At 42.3% G+C, this 19,714-nt stretch overlaps 1 protein-coding gene across 2 annotated transcripts; it reads right to left on the bottom strand.

Annotated features, from left to right (window-relative positions):
* Positions 1–1,785: 1,785 nt before the first annotated feature.
* Positions 1,786–17,903, bottom strand: tomm34 (translocase of outer mitochondrial membrane 34). Of its 2 annotated transcripts, none has more exons than XM_024426406.2 (8): positions 17,821–17,903; positions 17,265–17,404; positions 4,936–5,035; positions 4,252–4,404; positions 3,962–4,116; positions 3,666–3,813; positions 3,363–3,489; positions 1,786–3,275 (listed from the first exon to the last, which is right to left on the bottom strand). In XM_024426406.2, the coding sequence occupies exons 2-8, from the start codon at positions 17,392–17,394 to the stop codon at positions 3,174–3,176; spliced, it is 915 nt and encodes a 304-aa protein (XP_024282174.1). In that variant the 5' UTR covers positions 17,395–17,404; positions 17,821–17,903; the 3' UTR covers positions 1,786–3,173. The 2 variants fall into 2 exon arrangements, with proteins under 2 accessions (XP_024282174.1, XP_024282175.1); XM_024426407.2 differs by lacking the exon at positions 17,821–17,903 and adding an exon at positions 17,664–17,814.
* Positions 17,904–19,714: the final 1,811 nt, after the last annotated feature.

Here is a 19,714-nt window from a genome sequence, read left to right as displayed (position 1 = left end):
CCTAATGGCAGTCAGGCTACCTCTGGCGAGCACATGGAGGGCTGTGTGGCCCCCCAAAGAAATGCCACCCCACACCATGACTGACCCACCGCCAAACTGGTCATGCTGGAGGATGTTGCAGGCAGCAGAACGTTCTCCACGGCGTCTCCAGACTCTGTCACGTGTGCTCAGTGTGAACCTGCTTTCATCTGTGAAGAGCACAGGGCGCCAGTGGCGAATTTGCCAATCTTGGTGTTCTTTGGCAAATGCCAAACGTCCTGCACGGTGTTGGGCTGTAAGCACAACCCCCACCTGTGGACGTCGGTCCAGAGCATACCACCCTCATGGAGTCTGTTTCTGACCGTTTGAGCAGACACATGCACATTTGTGGCCTGCTGGAGGTCATTTTGCAGGGCTCTGGCAGTGCTCCTCCTGCTCCTCCTTGCACAAAGGAGGAGGTAGCGGTCCTGCTGCTGGGTTGTTGCCCTCCTACGGCCTCCTCCACGTCTCCTGATGTACTGGCCTGTCTCCTGGTAGCGCCTCCATGCTCTGGACACTACGCTGACAGACACAGCAAACCTTCTTGCCACAGCTCGCATTGATGTGCCATCCTGGATGAGCTGCACTACCTGAGCCACTTGTGTGGGTTGTAGACTCCGTCTCATGCTACCACTAGAGTGAAAGCACCGCCAGCATTCAAAAGTGACCAAAACATCAGCCAGGAAGCATAGGAACTGAGAAGTTGTCTGTGGTCACCACCTGCAGAACCACTCCTTTATTGAGGGTGTCTTGCTGATTGCCTATAATTTCCACCTGTTGTCTATCCCATTTGCACAACAGCATGTGAAATGTATTGTCAGTCAGTGTTGCTTCCTAAGTGGACAGTTTGATTTCACAGAAGTGTGATTGACTTGGAGTTACATTGTGTTGTTTAAGTGTTCCCTCTATTTTTTTGAGCATTGTATAAAAATACACATTGGTAGTAGAATGGCCTGTATTGAAGAACTCTGTGACCAACGTGGCACCGCCATAGGATGCCTGGAGTGGTGTAAAGCTCACCACCATTGGACTCTGGAGAAGTGGAAACGCTTTCTATGGAATGATTAATCTCGCTTTACCATCTGGTAGTCGGATGAAAGAATCTGGGTTTGGTGGATGCCAGGTGAACACTACCTGCCCGAATGCATAGTGCCAACTGTAAAGTTTGGTGGAGGAGGAATAATGGTCTGGGGCTGTTTTTCAGGGTTCGGGCTAGCCCCCTTAATTCCAGTGAAGTGAAATCTTAACGCTACATGATACAATGACATTCAAGACAAATCTGTGCTTCCAACTTTGTGACAACAGTTTGGGGAAGGCTCTTTCCTGTTTCAATATGACAATGCCCCTGAGTACAATGCGATGTCCACACAGAAATGGTTTGTCAAGATCAGTGTGGAAGAACTTGACTGGCTTACACAGAGCACTGATGTCAGCCCCATCGATCACCTTTGGAATGGATTGCAAACACCAACAGTGAGCAAGGCCTAATTGCCCAACAACATTGCCCGACCTCACTAATGCTTTTGTGGATGAATGGAAGCAAGTCCCTGCAGCAATGTTCCAACATCTAGTGGAAAGCCTTCCCAGAAGATTAATGGCTGTTATAGAAGCAAAGGGGGACTAAATTCATATGAATGCCTATGATTTTGGAAAGAGATGTTAGACGAGCAGGTGTCCACATTACCTTTGACCATGTAGGATACGTGCATTTGGGAAATATTGCTGAGCCTTAATTGACATATTGAAATGCCATGATTACACTGTGTATAAAGTCATATCTTTATTATTTTGCACCATGAGGTAAGCGTTCCAACATTTCACAGAATTGAAAAAAAGTGCTGCAATCACAAATATACCCAGATGACATTGCTGAAATGTAAAACACCCACACTAACTTGTGTCACCACTGCAAAAGCATTGATATTCCAAAGATAAATTTAACAAAAAAGATGTTCAAACATTCCGCAATTGAAGCAACAACTGGACAATGGAAAACAACTAGTTTCACAACTGGTATCATCCAATTCAGCCCCCATCAGGGAGGATGAAAGTTTGATTTGTCCCGTTTGTTTCCTGAATCCTAATTAGTAAAAAAAATGACATTAAAGATTATGCATTACTGATAGAATTGTCAACATGTTAGGTGATACAGGTGGTAATGATGTTTCAATATGCTCTTAAATTCACAATAATACGGTAACCATCTGTTTCTCTGGTATAGTGTTACTTTCCTTGACTCAATGAAAATACCCATAAACTGTTCCAATTTTTTATTTATTTAACCTTTATTTAAACTGGGCAAGTCAGTTAAGAACAAATTCTTAATTACAATGACGACCAACACCGGCCAAACCCGGACGACGCTGGGCCAATTGTGCGCCGCACTATGGGACTCCCAATCATGGCCGTGTCTGTAGTGACGCCTCTAGCACTAAGATGCCTTAGACCTCTGTGCCACTCGGAAGCCCAAGATAACTACGATCTTAAAGGGATAGTTTACCTATAGATGTATTAAAGATAATATAAATAGGTGCTTATATTAGAATTTCATGCTTCATGTCCAAATCATCCTAAAGTATCTAAATATTGATTGTGTAACTCATAAGTTACTTTAAATGATTTGGACATTAAGTGTGGGAATGCTAATATAGGTACGATTGACTTGCATTGGATTTGTGCCATAAATGCTAAAAAGTTAGCATTTGAAACAGTGACCAGGTAAACAAAAACAATGCATGGATTGCTGTCCTACCTCGTCCATAGAATGGTTTACTTACAGACTTACTCTGTAAGCAATGTAATTTTGTAATTTGGGTGAACTATATCTTCAAATACAACAGTAGTTGATCGTGAAAATCTCTTATGCTAGTGGAAATACATACAAATGCATAGTCCTTGTAAAACAATGGTTGAATGCTATATTTTCAGTTTCATGCAGTGATTGCATGATTTATATGAAGGCTAAATATGCACTGCATTGACTGCTTCCTCTGTAGTAGTCAAAGCAATACTCCATCTTGAGTGGATTTAAGTTAAACAGGCCAGGAAATAGATTGGAAAACCTGCTTCTGTGAGTGAATACAGGCACTTCAGGCATGTACACCAGGTCAGCGTAGGGTCGTTCACATCCACAGGCAACCATCCGAATCACAAGCTCATTTCTTATTTTGCACTTCCAGCAGTAAATTCTGTCCGGCTGTGTTCTTTGGCTCAACTTTCAGCAAGCTGTTTAGATCTTCAATGCAAGCTGTGTAGTCCTGAACGGCAAAATGAACACATCAAACAAAATGTAAAAACTCCATACAATGTACTAACAATTTTTTGTTCATCAGAAAGGCTCTCACTTTCAGCTCCTTGTGTGCCTGTGCTCGTCTGTACAGTGCCTTGATATTAGCGGAGTCAAGTCGCAGGGCCTCTCCACAATCTTGCACTGCCTCCTTGTACATCTTCACAGAGAGGTAGCAAAGTGCCCTATTTAGTACAAAAGGCACAAATGAGTCCCATATAGGAATTATGCACATCCCTTGTACAACAGGAGCTGGGCAATAACATTTCACAGAACTATATAACAATGCAGAGTTGGGAATACCACTCCCAAGGGTTTGTTGGCATTTGTCTACACACCAGATAGACATTATTAGTCTCACCTATTTGTGTAGGTTGTGATTTCTGAGGAATTGTGTTTGAGGCTCTGAGTGTATTTCTCTATGGCTTTCTTGTACTCTCCTTTTTTCACCTGCGCATTGCCTTCCTCTTTCAGGGTTAGGGCTTTTTTAATGGAATCCTCTCCTGGGACTGAAATAAAAAATGATACATCTTATTATTTACAGTACATATGTTACAGGTTGTACAAAGATGAGAATCCAATAGTAATAGCCAAATTATTAACAGCATTTTGTGTTTCTACTCATATTTGAGAGACTGAATCCTATGAAAGACCAACCAGATTTCTCATTTTCTCTGGTGCCATTGTGTTGCGTTGTTTGTTGGCTTGTTGCCAGAGACAATTTTTCTTTGACGGCCATCGGAACAGTGGGAATAAGTGGGAGCTTCTCTCGCCACGAGAGTCCATCTACCTCTGTCAGACACTTCGTCATTCTAGAAAGAAAGAGCGTTAACAAGTTGTACATTCCACTATCTTGATTATGTCCCCTATATACACAGAAGTTCTTAGAAGTTAAAGGACTTGAAAGGCTTTTTGTAAGTGAAATGGATTTGTGCAACATGTAATACCTGCTGGTACCATCATGGGCGGCAGGTATGTTACAGTCGATCTGTAAGGCTGTCTTGTAGTCCACATAGGCTAATCTGTATCTCTCCAATGCTTCATACGCTGCAGCCCGGCGAAGGAGAGGCTTGATGCCAAACGGAACTAGGTCAAGAGATCTATAAAATAAAACATTTTTAGGTAGCAGTGTTATTGCAGTAGTATGGACAAAGAAAGCCAGAGAACCTATACAACAGACAAAGTAATGTTCTACTTGAGTATATTGGAAAAAGATTATCATGATATGTTTTAGGTATAAGTGTTTCTGCAGTCGCATGGACAAGGAAAGACAGAACAGAACCTATGCAACACTGGACAAAGTAATGAGTTTCAAAGTAATGAGTTACAGTAAATTGGGAAAATGTTATGTTGATAAGTTTTAGGGTAGGAGTGTTACTGCAGTAGTATGGACAAAGAAAGACAATCTAAGCAACACCGGACAAAGTAATGAGCAAGTAATGAGCTACAGTATATTGGGAAAAGATCATGTTGATATTGTAACGACCCTGGGTTTATAAGCGCGGCCAGTTTCATTCCAATATGTTTGAGGTAGGAGTGTTACTGCAGCAGTATGAACCGACTGTAGAGCCGAAGAAAAAGGCCTTCATGGCCTAACACAAAACATAATGTCCACAATGTAGGCTACTTACACTGTACAGTCCTTCACACACTCCCAACAATTTCCATCCTTCAGATAACTGGCTGCACGGTTAGAATACAGGATACTAAGATCCTCTGGATTCTTCTTTCCTGTAAATTAATTTACAGTGGTAACAATGTATCAGAACATGGAAAGCTTGTTCTGGTTTTAGAAGACTTCAATGACGCACAATATAAAACACATGTATATGGTGTTAGGTGACGCGGCAAACAAATGGACGCTATGCGAGAATTGTACCAAAAGAAAAGCAATAAACACATCTGTTCAATAATGTGGTCGTCAAAATACAAAATAAATAACTTGAAAATGTCCATGTGGCAGTTGTTACCCATGTCTAAAAATCCCAATAACTGTGCGTTATCATATTTACACGATATGAGCCAAAATGTAAAGTCCCGTGCTAAGAACCTTTTTGTGAAACCCACGAATTCTGTGTATTTATTATATTTGCGATGAGTATTCCTCAACACATCAGATCAAGATAAAGTGTGGAAAGTAGGGGGTGTTTCACTGTCATAGACGTCTTTTGTCTGAAATAGATGGTGAAATGTTTTTCCTTCGCTTCTGTCATTGATGTTTTCAGAGACACGAAAAAAAACAGCATGTTACAATGTAGTTTCGTAGCTACAGTGGGGCAAAAAAGTATTTAGTCAGCCACCAATTGTGCAAGTTCTCCCACTTAAAAAGATGAGGCCTGTAATTTTAATCATAGGTAAACTTCAACTATGACAGACAAAATGAGAAAAAAAATCCAGAAAATCACATTGTAGGATTTTTAATGAATTTATTTGCAAATTATGGTGGAAAATAAGGATTTGGTCAACTACAAACAAGCAATATTTCTGGCTCTCACAGAACTGTAACTTCTTTAAGAGGCTCCTCTGTCCTCCTCTCGTTACCTGTATTAATGGAACCTGTTTGAATTTGTTATCAGTATAAAAGACACCTGTCCACAACCTCAAACAGTCACACTCCAAACTCCACTATGGCCAAGACCAAAGAGCTGTCAAAGGACACCAGAAACAAAATTGTAGACCTGCACCAGGCTGGGAAGACTGAATCTGCAATAGGTAAGCAGCTTGGTTTGAAGAAATCATCTGTGGGAGTAATTATTAGGAAATGGAAGACATATAAGACCACTGATAATGTCCCTCGATCTGGGGCTCCACGCAAGATCTCACCCCGTGGGGTTAAAATGATCACCAGAACAGTGAGCAAAAATCCCAGAACCACATGGGGGGACCTAGTGAATGACCTGCAGAGAGCTGGGACCAAAGTAACAAAGCCTACCATCAGTAACACACTACGCCGCCAGGGACTCAAATCCTGCAGTGCCAGACGTGTCCCCCTGCTTAAGCCAGTACATGTCCGTACACATCAGTAGTTTGCTAGAGAGCATTTGGATGATCCAGAAGGAGATTGGGAGAATGTCATATGGTCAGATGAAACCGTAATGTAACTTTTTGGTAAAAAAACGTGTCGTGTTTGGAGGACAAAGAATGCTGAGTTGCATCTAAAGAACAGGAGGACAAAGAATGCTGAGTTGCATCTAAAGAACACCATACCTACCGTGAAGGGGGTGGGGGTGGAAACATCATGCTTTTGGGGCTGTTTTTCTGCAAAGGGACCAGGACGACTGAGCCGTGTAAAGGAAAGAATGAATGGGGCCATGTATCGTGAGATTTTGAGTGAAAACCTCCTTCCATCAGAAAGGGCATTGAAGATGAAACGTGGCGGTGTCTTTCAGCATGACAATGATCCCAAACACACCGCCCGGGCAACAAAGGAGTGGCTTCGTAAGAAGCATTTCAAGGTCCTGGAGTGGGCTAGCCAGTCTCCAGATCTCAACCCCATAGAAAATCTTTGGAGGGAGTTGAAAGTCCATGTTGCCCAGCAACAGCCCCCCAAACATCACTGCTCTAGAGGAGATCTGCATGGAGGAATGGGCCAAAATACCAGCAACAGTGTGTGAAAACCTTGTGAAGACTTACAGAAAACGTTTGACCTCTGTCATTGCCAACAAAGGGTCTATAACAAAGTATTGAGATAAACTTTTGTTATTGACCAAATATTTATTTTCCACCATAATTTGCAAATAAATTCATTAAAAATCCTACAATGTGATTTTCTGGATTTTTTTTCTCATTTTGTCTGTCATAGTTGAAGTGTACCTATGATGACCATTACAGGCCTCTCTCATCTTTTTAAGTGGGAGAACTTGCACAATTGGTGGCTGACTAAATACTTTTTTGCCCCACTGTATGTTCATGTATAGGTCGTCGGGGGTTGGTCCGAATTCACGTGTGGCCATTTCAATGATGAGCGCTAGCTTGTTAGCTGTGGGATATGGAACGTGTTTTGTGGGAGCGCGAGTGTCTGACGCAGTTCGTGGTAGTGGGAGTGCCTGTTTGCTGAGGCAACGAGCTGGGCGAGCGGCAGCACTGCGAGGCATTGACGTTATTTTGCCCGCTGCGAATTTTGTGATTGATGGTTTTATTATTTCAAGTAAAAACTACCAGAGTGGCTACAGCCCTACAATCGATTAAAAAAACATTGCTAAATAGCAGTTAATTGAACATAAGACAGTATAAAAAGTTGTATTCTAATTTCATAAATTGTTAAACTCTCAGCTTTGCATAAAGTCTTGATAATAATATGACTAGGCTACCTTCAATTATTGGGCTTAAATTATGTATTCCGTAATGCTTAATTTCAAATCAAATGTTATTTGTCACATGCTTAGTAAACAACAGGAGTAGACTAATAGTAAAATGCTTCCCAACAATGCAGAGAGAAATAATAGAAAAGTCTAATGTAATAATAAAAGTAATAAATAATTAATAAATAAAGAACTTGTATACAGTGCCTTGCGAAAGTATTCCTCCTTGAACTTTGCGACCTTTTGCCACATTTCAGGCTTCAAACATAAAGATATAAAACTGTATTTTTTTTGTGAAGAATCAACAACAAGTGGGACACAATCATGAAGTGGAACGACATTTATTGGATATTTCAAACTTTTTTGACAAATCAAAAACTGAAAAATTGGGCGTGCAAAATTATTCAGCCCCCTTAAGTTAATACTTTGTAGCGCCACCTTTTGCTGCGATTACAGCTGTAAGTCGCTTGGGATATGTCTCTATCAGTTTTGCACATCGAGAGAGTGAAATTTTTTCCCATTCCTCCTTGCAAAACAGCTCGAGCTCAGTGAGGTTGGATGGAGAGCATTTGTGAACAGCAGTTTTCAGTTCTTTCCACAGATTCTCGATTGGATTCAGGTCTGGACTTTGACTTGGCCATTCTAACACCTGGATATGTTTATTTTTGAACCATTCCATTGTAGATTTTGCTTTATGTTTTGGATCATTGTCTTGTTGGAAGACAAATCTCTGTCCCAGTCTCAGGTCTTTTGCAGACTCCATCAGGTTTTCTTCCAGAATGGTCCTGTATTTGGCTCCATCCATCTTCCCATCAATTTTAACCATCTTCCCTGTCCCTGCTGAAGAAAAGCAGGCCCAAACCATGATGCTGCCACCACCATGTTTGAGGGGATGTGGGGATGGTGTTCAGGTTGATGAGCTGTGTTGCTTTTACGCCAAACATAACATTTTGCATTGTTGCCAAAAAGTTAAATTTTGGTTTTGTCTGACCAGAGCACCTTCTTCCACATGTTTGGTGTGTCTCCCAGGTGGCTTGTGGCAAACTTTAAACGACACTTTTTATGGATATCTTTAAGAAATGGCTTTCTTCTTGCCACTCTTCCATAAAGGCCCGATTTGTGCAATATACGACTGATTGTTGTCCTATGGACAGAGTCTCCCACCTCAGCTGTTGATCTCTGCAGTTCATCCAGAGTGATCATGGGCCTCTTGGCTGCATCTCTGATCCGTCTTCTCCTTGTATGAGCTGAAAGTTTAGAGGGACGGCCAGGTCTTGGTAGATTTGCAGTGGTCTGATACTCCTTCCATTTCAATATTATCGCTTGCACAGTGCTCCTTGGGATGTTTAAAGCTTGGGAAATCTTTTTGTATCCAAATCCGGCTTTAAACTTCTTCACAACAGTATCTCGGACCTGCCTGGTGTGTTCCTTGTTCTTCATGATGCTCTCTGCGCTTTTAACGGACCTCTGAGACTATCACAGTGCAGGTGCATTTATACGGAGACTTGATTACACACAGGTGGATTGTATTTATCATCATTAGTCATTTAGGTCAACATTGGATCATTCAGAGATCCTCACTGAACTTCTGGAGAGAGTTTGCTGCACTGAAAGTAAAGGGGCTGAATAATTTTGCACGCCCAATTTTTCAGTTTTTGATTTGTTAAAAAAGTTTGAAATATCCAATAAATGTCGTTCCACTTCATGATTTTATTTATTTATTTTTTATTTTACCTTTATTTAACCAGGTAGGCAAGTTGAGAACAAGTTCTCATTTACAATTGCGACCTGGCCAAGATAAAGCAAAGCAGTTCGACAGATACTCCATGTGTAACTCTGTGTCGTTGTAAAACAAACATACAGTCAATAATACAGTATAAACAAGTCTATATACAATGTGAGCAAATGAGGTGAGAAGGGAGGTAAAGGCAAAAAAGGCCATGGTGGCAAAGTAAATACAATATAGCAAGTAAAACACTGGAATGGTAGTTTTGCAATGGAAGAATGTGCAAAGTAGAAATAAAAATAATGGGGTGCAAAGGAGCAAAATAAATAAATAAATAAAAATTAAATACAGTTGGGAAAGAGGTAGTTGTTTGGGCTAAATTATAGGTGGGCTATGTACAGGTGCAGTAATCTGTGAGCTGCTCTGACAGTTGGTGCTTAAAGCTAGTGATGGAGATAAGTGTTTCCAGTTTCAGAGATTTTTGTAGTTCGTTCCAGTCATTGGCAGCAGAGAACTGGAAGGAGAGGCGGCCAAAGAAAGAATTGGTTTTGGGGGTGACTAGAGAGATATAACTGCTGGAGCGTGTGCTACAGGTGGGAGATGCTATGGTGACCAGCGAGCTGAGATAAGGGGGACTTTACCTAGCAGGGTCTTGTAGATGACATGGAGCCAGTGGGTTTGGCGACGAGTATGAAGCGAGGGCCAGCCAACGAGAGCGTACAGGTCGCAATGGTGGGTAGTATATGGGGCTTTGGTGATAAAACGGATTGCACTGTGATAGACTGCATCCAATTTGTTGAGTAGGGTATTGGAGGCTATTTTGTAAATGACATCGCCAAAGTCGAGGGCTGGTAGGATGGTCAGTTTTACAAGGGTATGTTTGGCAGCATGAGTGAAGGATGCTTTGTTGCGAAATAGGAAGCCAATTCTAGATTTAACTTTGGATTGGAGATGTTTGATATGGGTCTGGAAGGAGAGTTTACAGTCTAACCAGACACCTAAGTATTTGTAGTTGTCCACGTATTCTAAGTCAGAGCCGTCCAGAGTAGTGATGTTGGACAGGCTGGTAGGTGCAGGTAGCGATCGGTTGAAGAGCATGCATTTAGTTTTACTTGTATTTAAGAGCAATTGGAGGCCACGGAAGGAGAGTTGTATGGCATTGAAGCTTGCCTGGAGGGTTGTTAACACAGTGTCCAAAGAAGGGCCGGAAGTATACAGAATGGTGTCGTCTGCGTAGAGGTGGATCAGGGACTCACCAGCAGCAAGAGCGACCTCATTGATGTATACAGAGAAGAGAGTCGGTCCAAGAATTGAACCCTGTGGCACCCCCATAGAGACTGCCAGAGGTCCGGACAGCAGACCCTTCGATTTGACACACTGAACTCTATCAGAGAAGTAGTTGGTGAACCAGGCGAGGCAATTATTTGAGAAACCAAGGCTGTCGAGTCTGCCGATGAGGATGTGGTGATTGACAGAGTCGAAAGCCTTGGCCAGATCAATGAATACGGCTGCACAGTAATGTTTCTTATCGATGGCGGTTAAGATATCGTTTAGGACCTTGAGCGTGGCTGAGGTGCACCCATGACCAGCTCTGAAACCAGATTGCATAGCAGAGAAGGTATGGTGAGATTCGAAATGGTCGGTAATCTGTTTGTTTACTTGGCTTTCGAAGACCTTAGAAAGGCACGGTAGGATAGATATAGGTCTGTAGCAGTTTGGGTCAAGAGTGTCCCCCCTTTGAAGAGGGGGATGACCGCAGCTGCTTTCCAATCTTTGGGAATCTCAGACGACACGAAAGAGAGGTTGAACAGGCTAGTAATAGGGGTGGCAACAATTTCGGCAGATAATTTTAGAAAGAAAGGGTCCAGATTGTCTAGCCCGGCTGATTTGTAGGGGTCCAGATTTTGCAGCTCTTTCAGAACATCAGCTGAATGGATTTGGGAGAAGGAGAAATGGGGAAGGCTTGGGCGAGTTGCTGTTGGGGGTGCAGTGCTGTTGTCCGGGGTAGGAGTAGCCAGGTGGAAAGCATGGCCAGCCGTAGAAAAATGCTTATTGAAATTCTCAATTATGGTGGATTTATCATTGGTGACAGTGTTTCCTATCTTCAGTGCAGTGGGCAGCTGGGAGGAGGTGTTCTTATTCTCCATGGACTTTACAGTGTCCCAGAACTTTTTGAGTTAGTGTTGCAGGAAGCAAATTTCTGCTTGAAAAAGCTAGCCTTGGCTTTTCTAACTGCCTGTGTATAATGGTTTCTAGCTTCCCTGAACAGCTGCATATCACGGGGCTGTTCGATGCTAATGCAGAACGCCATAGGATGTTTTTGTGTTGGTTAAGGGCAGTCAGGTCTGGGGAGAACCAAGGGCTATATCTGTTCCTGGTTCTAAATTTCTTGAATGGGGCATGTTTATTTAAGATGGTTAGGAAGGCATTTTTAAAAAAATATCCAGGCATCCTCTACTGACAGGATGAGATCAATATCCTTCCAGGATACCTCGGCCAGGTCGATTAGAAAGGCCTGCTCGCAGAAGTGTTTCAGGGAGCGTTTTACAGTGATGAGTGGAGGTCGTTTGACCGCTGACCCATTACGGATGCAGGCAATGAGGCAGTGATCGCTGAGATCTTGGTTGAAGACAGCAGAGGTGTATTTAGAGGGGAAGTTGGTTAGGATGATATCTATGAGGGTGCCCGTGTTTAAGGCTTTGGGGAGGTACCTGGTAGGTTCATTGATAATTTGTGTGAGATTGAGGGCATCAAGTTTAGATTGTAGGATGGCTGGGGTGTTAAGCATGTTCCAGTTTAGGTCACCTAGCAGCACGAACTCTGAAGATAGATGGGGGGCAATCAGTTCACATATGGTGTCCAGAGCACAGCTGGGGGCAGAGGGTGGTCTATAGCAGGTGGCAACGGTGAGAGACTTGTTTTTAGAGAGGTGGATTTTTAAAAGTAGAAGTTCAAATTGTTTGGGTACAGACCTGGATAGTAGGACAGAACTCTGCAGGCTATCTTTGCAGTAGATTGCAACACCGTCCCCTTTGGCAGTTCTATCTTGTCTGAAAATGTTGTAGTTTGGAATTAAAATTTCTGAATTTTTGGTGGTCTTCCTAAGCCAGGATTCAGACACAGCTAGAACATCCGGGTTGGCTGAGTATGCTAAAGCAGTGAATAGAACAAACTTAGGGAGGAGGCTTCTAATGTTAACATGCATGAAACCAAGGCTATTACGGTCACAGAAGTCATCAAAAGAGAGTGCCTGGGGAATAGGAGTGGAGCTAGGCACTGCAGGGCCTGGATTCACCTCTACATCGCCAGAGGAACATAGGAGGAGTAGAATAAGGGTACGGCTAAAAGCTATGAGAATTGGTCGTCTAGAACGTCTGGAACATAGAGTAAAAGGAGGTTTCTGGGGGCGATAAAATAGCATCAAGGTATAATGTACAGACAAATGTATGGTAGGATGTGAATACAGTGGAGGTAAACCTAGGTATTGAGTGATGAAGAGAGAGATATTGTCTCTAGAAACATCATTGAAACCAGGAGATGTCATTGCATGTGTGGGTGGTGGAACTAATAGGTTGGATAAGGTATAATGATTGTGTCCCACTTGTTGTTGATTCTTCACAAAAAAATACAGTTTTGTATCTTTATGTTTGAAGCCTGAAATGTGGCAAAAGGTCGCAAAGTTCAAGGGGGCCGAATACTTTCGCACTGTACGTACGTACGTACAGTGCGAAAGTACAGTGCGAAAGTATTCGGCCCCCTTGAACTTTGCGACCTTTTGCCACATTTCAGGCTTCAAACATAAAGATACAAAACTGTATTTTTTTGTGAAGAATCAACAACAAGTGGGACACAATCATTATACCTTATCCAACCTATTAGTTCCACCACCCACACATGCAATGACATCTCCTGGTTTCAATGATGTTTCTAGAGACAATATCTCTCTCTTCATCACTACATACACACACACACACACACACACACACACACACACACACACACACACACACACACACTAGGGTACCGAGTCAATCTGCAGGGGTATTAGGTAACTGAGGTAGATATGCAAATATAACTAGGAATAAAGTGACGGATAATGAACAATAGCAGCAGCGTATGTGATGAGACAAAAAAGTCAGTGCAAAAAGGATCAATGCAGTTAGTTCGGGTAGCTATTTGGTTAACTATTTAACTATTTAGCAGTCTTATGGCTTGGGGGTAGAAGCTGTTCAGAGTCCTGTTTGGTTCCAGTCTTGGTGCATCGCTTGCCTTGTAGTAGCAAAGAGAACAGTCTGTGACTTGGGTGGCTGGAGTCTGACCATTTTTAGGGCCTTCCTCTGACACCGCCTGGTATAGAGGTCCTGGGTGGCAGGGAGCTCGGCCCACAGTGATGTACTGGGCTATAACCACTACCCTCTGTAGCACCTTACAGTCACCAAGTGGTGATTTAGCCAGTCAAGATGCTCTTATTAAATATGTAAATTAAAACCGTTACCATTACAAATGTAGACAGGACAAAGAATAGACGCCAAACCAATTATAATTGCCAAGATAATCCATCCACCTGATAGGTGTGGCATATCAAGAAGCTGATTAAACAGAATCATCATTACACAGGTGCACATTGTGCTGGGAAAAATAAAAGACAATGGACATCATGATCTCGTCACGGTGTCTCAGCATTCTAATTGCCGTCGAAAAAATGCTACGGTGTTCGTTGTCCGTAGCTTATGACTCCCAATACCATAACCCCACCGCCACCATGGAGTACTCTGTTCGCAGCGTTGACATCAGCGAACCGCTCACCCACACGACGCCATCCATGCTGTCTGCCATCTGCCCGGTACAGTTGAAACCGGGATTCATCCATGAAAAGCACACTTCTCCAGCGTGCCATTGAAGGTGAGCATTTTCCCACTGAAGTTGGTTACGACGGGCAGATGGCAGACAGCATGGATGGCGTCGTGTGGGTGAGCGGTTCACTGATGTCAACACTGCGAACAGAGTGCTCCATGGTGGCGTGGGGTTATGGTATAAGCGGACAACGGACACCGTAGCATTTTTTCGATGGCAATTTGAATGCTGAGACACCGTGACGAGATCATGATGTCCATTGTCGTGCCATTCATCCGCTGCCATCACATCCTGTTTCAGCATGATAATGCATGCCCCCATGTCGCAAGGATCGGTACACAATTCCCGGAAGCTGAAAATGTCCCAGTTCTTCCATGGCCTGCATACTCATCAGACATGTCACCCATTGAGCATGTTTGGGATGCTTTGGATCGACAGCGTGTTCCAGTTCCCGCTAATATCCAGCAACTTCACACTGGGATTGTGGACTGGGATTCCACAAACCACAATAGCCTAATCACCTGCTCATCGAACATCGCATTCCAAAATCATGGGCATTATTATGGAGTTGGTCCCCCGTTTCCATTAGATGTTGGAACATTGCTGCGGGGACTTGCTTCCATTTAGCCACAAGAGCATTAGTGAAGCCGGGCACTGATGTTGGGCGATTAGGCCTGGCTCGCGTTCCAATCCCAAAGGTGTTCAATAGGGTTGAGGTCAGGGCTCTGCAGGCCAGTCAAGTTCTTCCACACCGATCTCAACAAACCATTTCTGTCTGGACCTTGCTTTGTGCACGAGGGCATTGTCCAAACTGTTGCCACAAAGTTAGAAGCACAGAATCGTATAGAATGCCACTTTATGCGTTTAAGATTCCCCTTCACTGGAACTAACGGGCCTAGCTCAAACCATGAAAAACAGCCCCAGACCATTATTCCTCTTCCAACACAGTTGGCACGATGCATTCGGGGCAGGTAGCGTTCTCCTGGCATCTGCCAAACCCAGATTCGTGAAGAGAAAAATGCGTTTCCACTTCTCCAGAGTCCAATGGCGGCGAGCTTGGCATTGCGCATTGTGATCTTAGGCTTGTGTGCGGCTGATCAGCCATGGAAACTCATTTCATGAAGCTCCCGACAAACAGTTCTTGTCCTGACGTTGCTTCCTGAGGACAGGCTTTTAAAAAAACGCTACACAAAAAAACGCAATCCCGTTCTGTGAGTTTGCATGGCGGTGTGCTCGATTTTATACACCCGCCAGCAAGGGGTGTGGCTGAACTAGCTAAATCCACTAATTTGAAGGGGTGTCCACATACTTTGTATACAGAACATTGGGAAAGTATTCAGACTGACTTTCCCCACATTTTGTTACGTTAGTTAATCCATTTTAGAATAAGACTAAAACATTTTCCTCAATCTACACACAATATCCCATAATGACAAAGTGAAAAACAGGTTTTTAGAAATGTTAGCAAATTTATTACAAATAAAAAAACAGAAATACCTTATTTACATAAGTATTAAAAGCCTTTGCTAAGACTTGACATTGAGCTCAGGTGCCACTCTGGTACACTCAATTGATTGGACATGATTTGGAAAGACACACATGTCTGTATAAGGTCCCAAAGCGCATGTCAGAGCAAAAACCAAGCCATGAGGTCAAAGGAATTGTCAGTAGAGCTCTGAGTCAGGATTGTGAGGAGGCACAGATCTGGAGAAGGGTAACCACCAAGACTCTTCCTAGAGCTGGCCGCCCTTACCACACTGAGCAATCAGGGGAGAAGGGCCTTGGAATTTTAACTTAACAAAATGTCTGGGAGTCTTTCCGAATGCACTGTATATAGATTCAGCAAAAATGACTATTGATGCCGAAAAGGCTATTAGACCATCTTGAATGTCCTTTTCTATTCAAAACTTTGAAAGCTTTCAACTTTCCAGCTGAAATAATAAATGTGCTGATGCAAAAATATACACAAATAATACATTATCTGATTAAATTGCTTAAGAAAGGGGCAAAAGAAAGGCATGTCTTCTCTCTCTCCCTCCTGTTTGCACTGGCAAGTGAATCTCTTGCAGAAAGAATTAGACAGGACCCAAGCGTAACAAGTATCAGTCTTGGCAAACATTAATATAAACTAAACGCATTTGCAGATTATGTCCTGCTATACCTAACCAGTATTGAAAACAATGCCCCCCTTGCTAAAATTATTTTCAAAATACTAATACAATTCACCTGGGGGAAAAACAAAATAATATCATTAGGAAGATTAATGATCTACAGCAATCTATTAAGTTGACCACAAACAATATCAAATACTTAGAATGCTTATTAGTGACCACAAACAACAAATATACGCTGAGTGTAAAAAACATTAAACAAGTGCTCTTTCCATGACAGACTGATCAGGAGAGGACAGTTTAAACTTTTAAAAAATGTTTTTACCTTGAGACATGGATTGTGTGTGTGCCATTCAGAAGATGAACGGGCAAGACAAAAGATTTAAGTACTTTTGACAGGGTATATTAGTTGGTTCCAGGCACACCGGTTTGAGCGTATCAAGAACTGCAACGCTGTTGGATTTTTTTACGCTCAACCGTTTCCCATGTGTATCACGAATGACCCACCATGCAAAGGACATCCAGCTAACTTGACACAACTGTGGGACGCATTGGGAGTGAACATTGGCCAGCATCCCTATGTAACGCTTTTGACACCTTGCAGAGCACATGCCCTGACGAATTGAGGCTGTTCCGAGGGCAAAAGGGGGTCAACTCAATATTAGTAAGGTGTTTCCAAGGTTTTGTACACAGTGTATAAAGATAACGTTATCCCATTACTCAACAATATGATAGCAGATCTAATTAAATGGAACAATCTTCCCATAAAATAAGATTTTAGCAATGGTAAATCCTATCCTCATGAAATAGTGCTGTGTGTTCCTGGGAAGCTTCTCTATAACATGCAATACAAAGTATAACACCAGAACCAACGTTTAATGTAACCCCCTACCATGTAGCCTGGTCACAGAAAACACTACTAGAACATTAAGCCATTGTTGTGACTGGCTTGTTAGCTAGCTACCTACCTGACTTCTCCACTTCTTTGATACCCTGGCTGTAAATAGAGGCAGCCTCCCCATACTGTCCAGTTTTAAAGAATTCGTTGCCTGCTTGTTTCAACTCTATCCAAGACTGGGAACGACGCTTCTGTGACATCTTTGTTTTTCTGTAACACATGACAGAAACAGTTGCAAAATAACGTTAGTTGGCTAACGTTAGCTTTACGTTTGGCTAGCAAGCAAGCAAGCTAACTTTTACAGTCAACAAAAGTTATTGTTAATAGCTACTAAATTTAGCCAGCCAACTAACGTTAGCTTCTACATACTTCCCTTTAATAATCTGGCCAGCATAATTTGAGCTAATTCCTTAAAAATACAGTAGCTAACTAGCATAGTATTAGTGTATCCCGCTAGGTCTCAATTTACCAGTGACGGAATTAATATTGATATCTGGGCAAGCCGGTTGTGTAACTAGCTATAATCTACTGTACTCGTCCGCAAATCGTCTAACTAATAATGTTAGCTAGTAAACTCAAGATCTTAAACAAGTTAGCTATAGAGGTGTAATACGTGTCTCGCTTACTAGCTAATCACGAGCATCGATCAGTGGGTTTTCAGAATCACGTTAACCGCTGTGATTGAAAAAGGCAAGAACAAATAAGTACTTCCGGGTCACGGATTTGTGGAATCATTCAGAGTAAAAGTTCCGTCCTGTGTACTTTGTAAATGAATAATGAAAATGTGCACAACTATCGACATATATATACTAATTTATACTAATTATCCTACAAATAATAAATACGAGTATTTCCATATTATGTTATGTAATTTCATTTTTTATGTATATTTTTTCCAAGCCTATATGGTCAACAATGTTTGTGTGTGTGTACTTCTATCACTTATTGCATCATACAAAATGATCTGTATGTTGTGTTGCAGTAAAAGGGCGGTCCATACTACTCAGAGCACTTCTAGTGTCCAAATCCACAGAGTTTACACCCAGAGGAGCATCTCTGCTCATTTGGCAGCCCTTATAGAGTGGGCCATCAACTTAAATCCAATGGTTTTTTCGTATTGCACTACAAAATTATCTGTACCTTGTGTCACAGTAAAAGGGGGTCCATTCTACTCAGGAGCACTTGAGGTTTTCAAATCCATAGAGTTTACACCCAGAGGAGTGTCGCTGCTCATTTTAGCGGCCCTTATAGAGTGGCCCATCAACTTAAATGTAAAAAATTCTTCATATTGGACATACCTATTGCACTGTACAAAATGATCTATACTTTGTGCCACTGTAAAAGGGGGGGGGGGGTGTCCATTCTACTCAAGAGCATTTTTAATTTCAAAATCCACAGAGTTTACACCCCCAGTCGTTTCGCTGCTCATTTTGAGGCCATATTTCATGACGGACATACATTTTGCACCATTTCTGTACATTGTGTTGCAGCAAAAGGGGGTCCATTTTACTCAGGAGCACCTGTAGCTTCCAAGTAAACAGAGTTTACAAGATTTATAAGAAAATGAACATGATTAATAAAAGAGAAAAATATTTATTAAAACATTTCACTTTGAACAACTACCCCATCTAGTGTGCTTTTAAAATTCTGACTAATGATGGAAAATATCATTTTTTTGTAGCGTTCAGTGTTACATTGAACATATCAGAGGAGGCTGGTGTCAGGAGCTCATTTTAATGGCTGGGATGTAATCAATCGAACGGGGTTAAACACGTTGTTTCCATATGTTTGGTGTGTTTCAAGTCAAATAAAATTTGATTGGTCACATTCACACACATATTTAGCAGATGTTATTGCGGGTAGAGCGAAATGCTTGTGTTCCTAGCTCCAACAGTACAGTACTATCTAACAATTCACAACAATACACACAAATCTAAAGTAAAAGAAAGTAATTAAGAAATGTATAATTATTAGGACAAGCAATGTTGGTGTGGCACTGACTAAAATACAGTAGAATAGAATACAGTATATACATATTAAGTAAGTTAAGCAATATCTAAACATTATTAATAAAGTGAATAGTGTGCCATATAGGGCACCAGCCTCTAAGGTGCAGGGTTGAGTAACCAGGTGGTAGCCAGCTAGTGATGGCTATTTAACAGTCTGATGGCCTTGAGATAGAAGCTGTTTCTCAGTCTCTCGGTCCCAGCTTTGATGCACCTGTACTGACCTTGCCTTCTGGATGGTAAGCGGGGTGAACAGGCCGTGGCTCGCCTGGTTGATGTCCTTGATGATCTGTTTGGCCCTCCACTAGCATAGGGTGCTGTAGGTATCCTGGAGGGAAGGCAGTGTGCCCCAGTTGATGCATTTGGCAGACCGCACCACCCTCTCTGGAGAGCCCTGCGGTGGTGGGCAGTGCAGTTTCCTTACCAGGCGGTGATACAGCCCAACAGGATGCTCTCAATTGTGCATCTGTAAAGGTTTGTGAGGGTCTTAGGGGCCAAGCCGAATTTCTTCAGC

Source organism: Oncorhynchus tshawytscha, linkage group LG07, assembly GCF_018296145.1.
Source record: "Oncorhynchus tshawytscha isolate Ot180627B linkage group LG07, Otsh_v2.0, whole genome shotgun sequence".
Lineage (NCBI taxonomy): Eukaryota > Metazoa > Chordata > Actinopteri > Salmoniformes > Salmonidae > Oncorhynchus > Oncorhynchus tshawytscha.
Note: the sequence above shows the minus strand (reverse complement) of the source record. Positions and strands in the feature narration are given on the sequence as shown.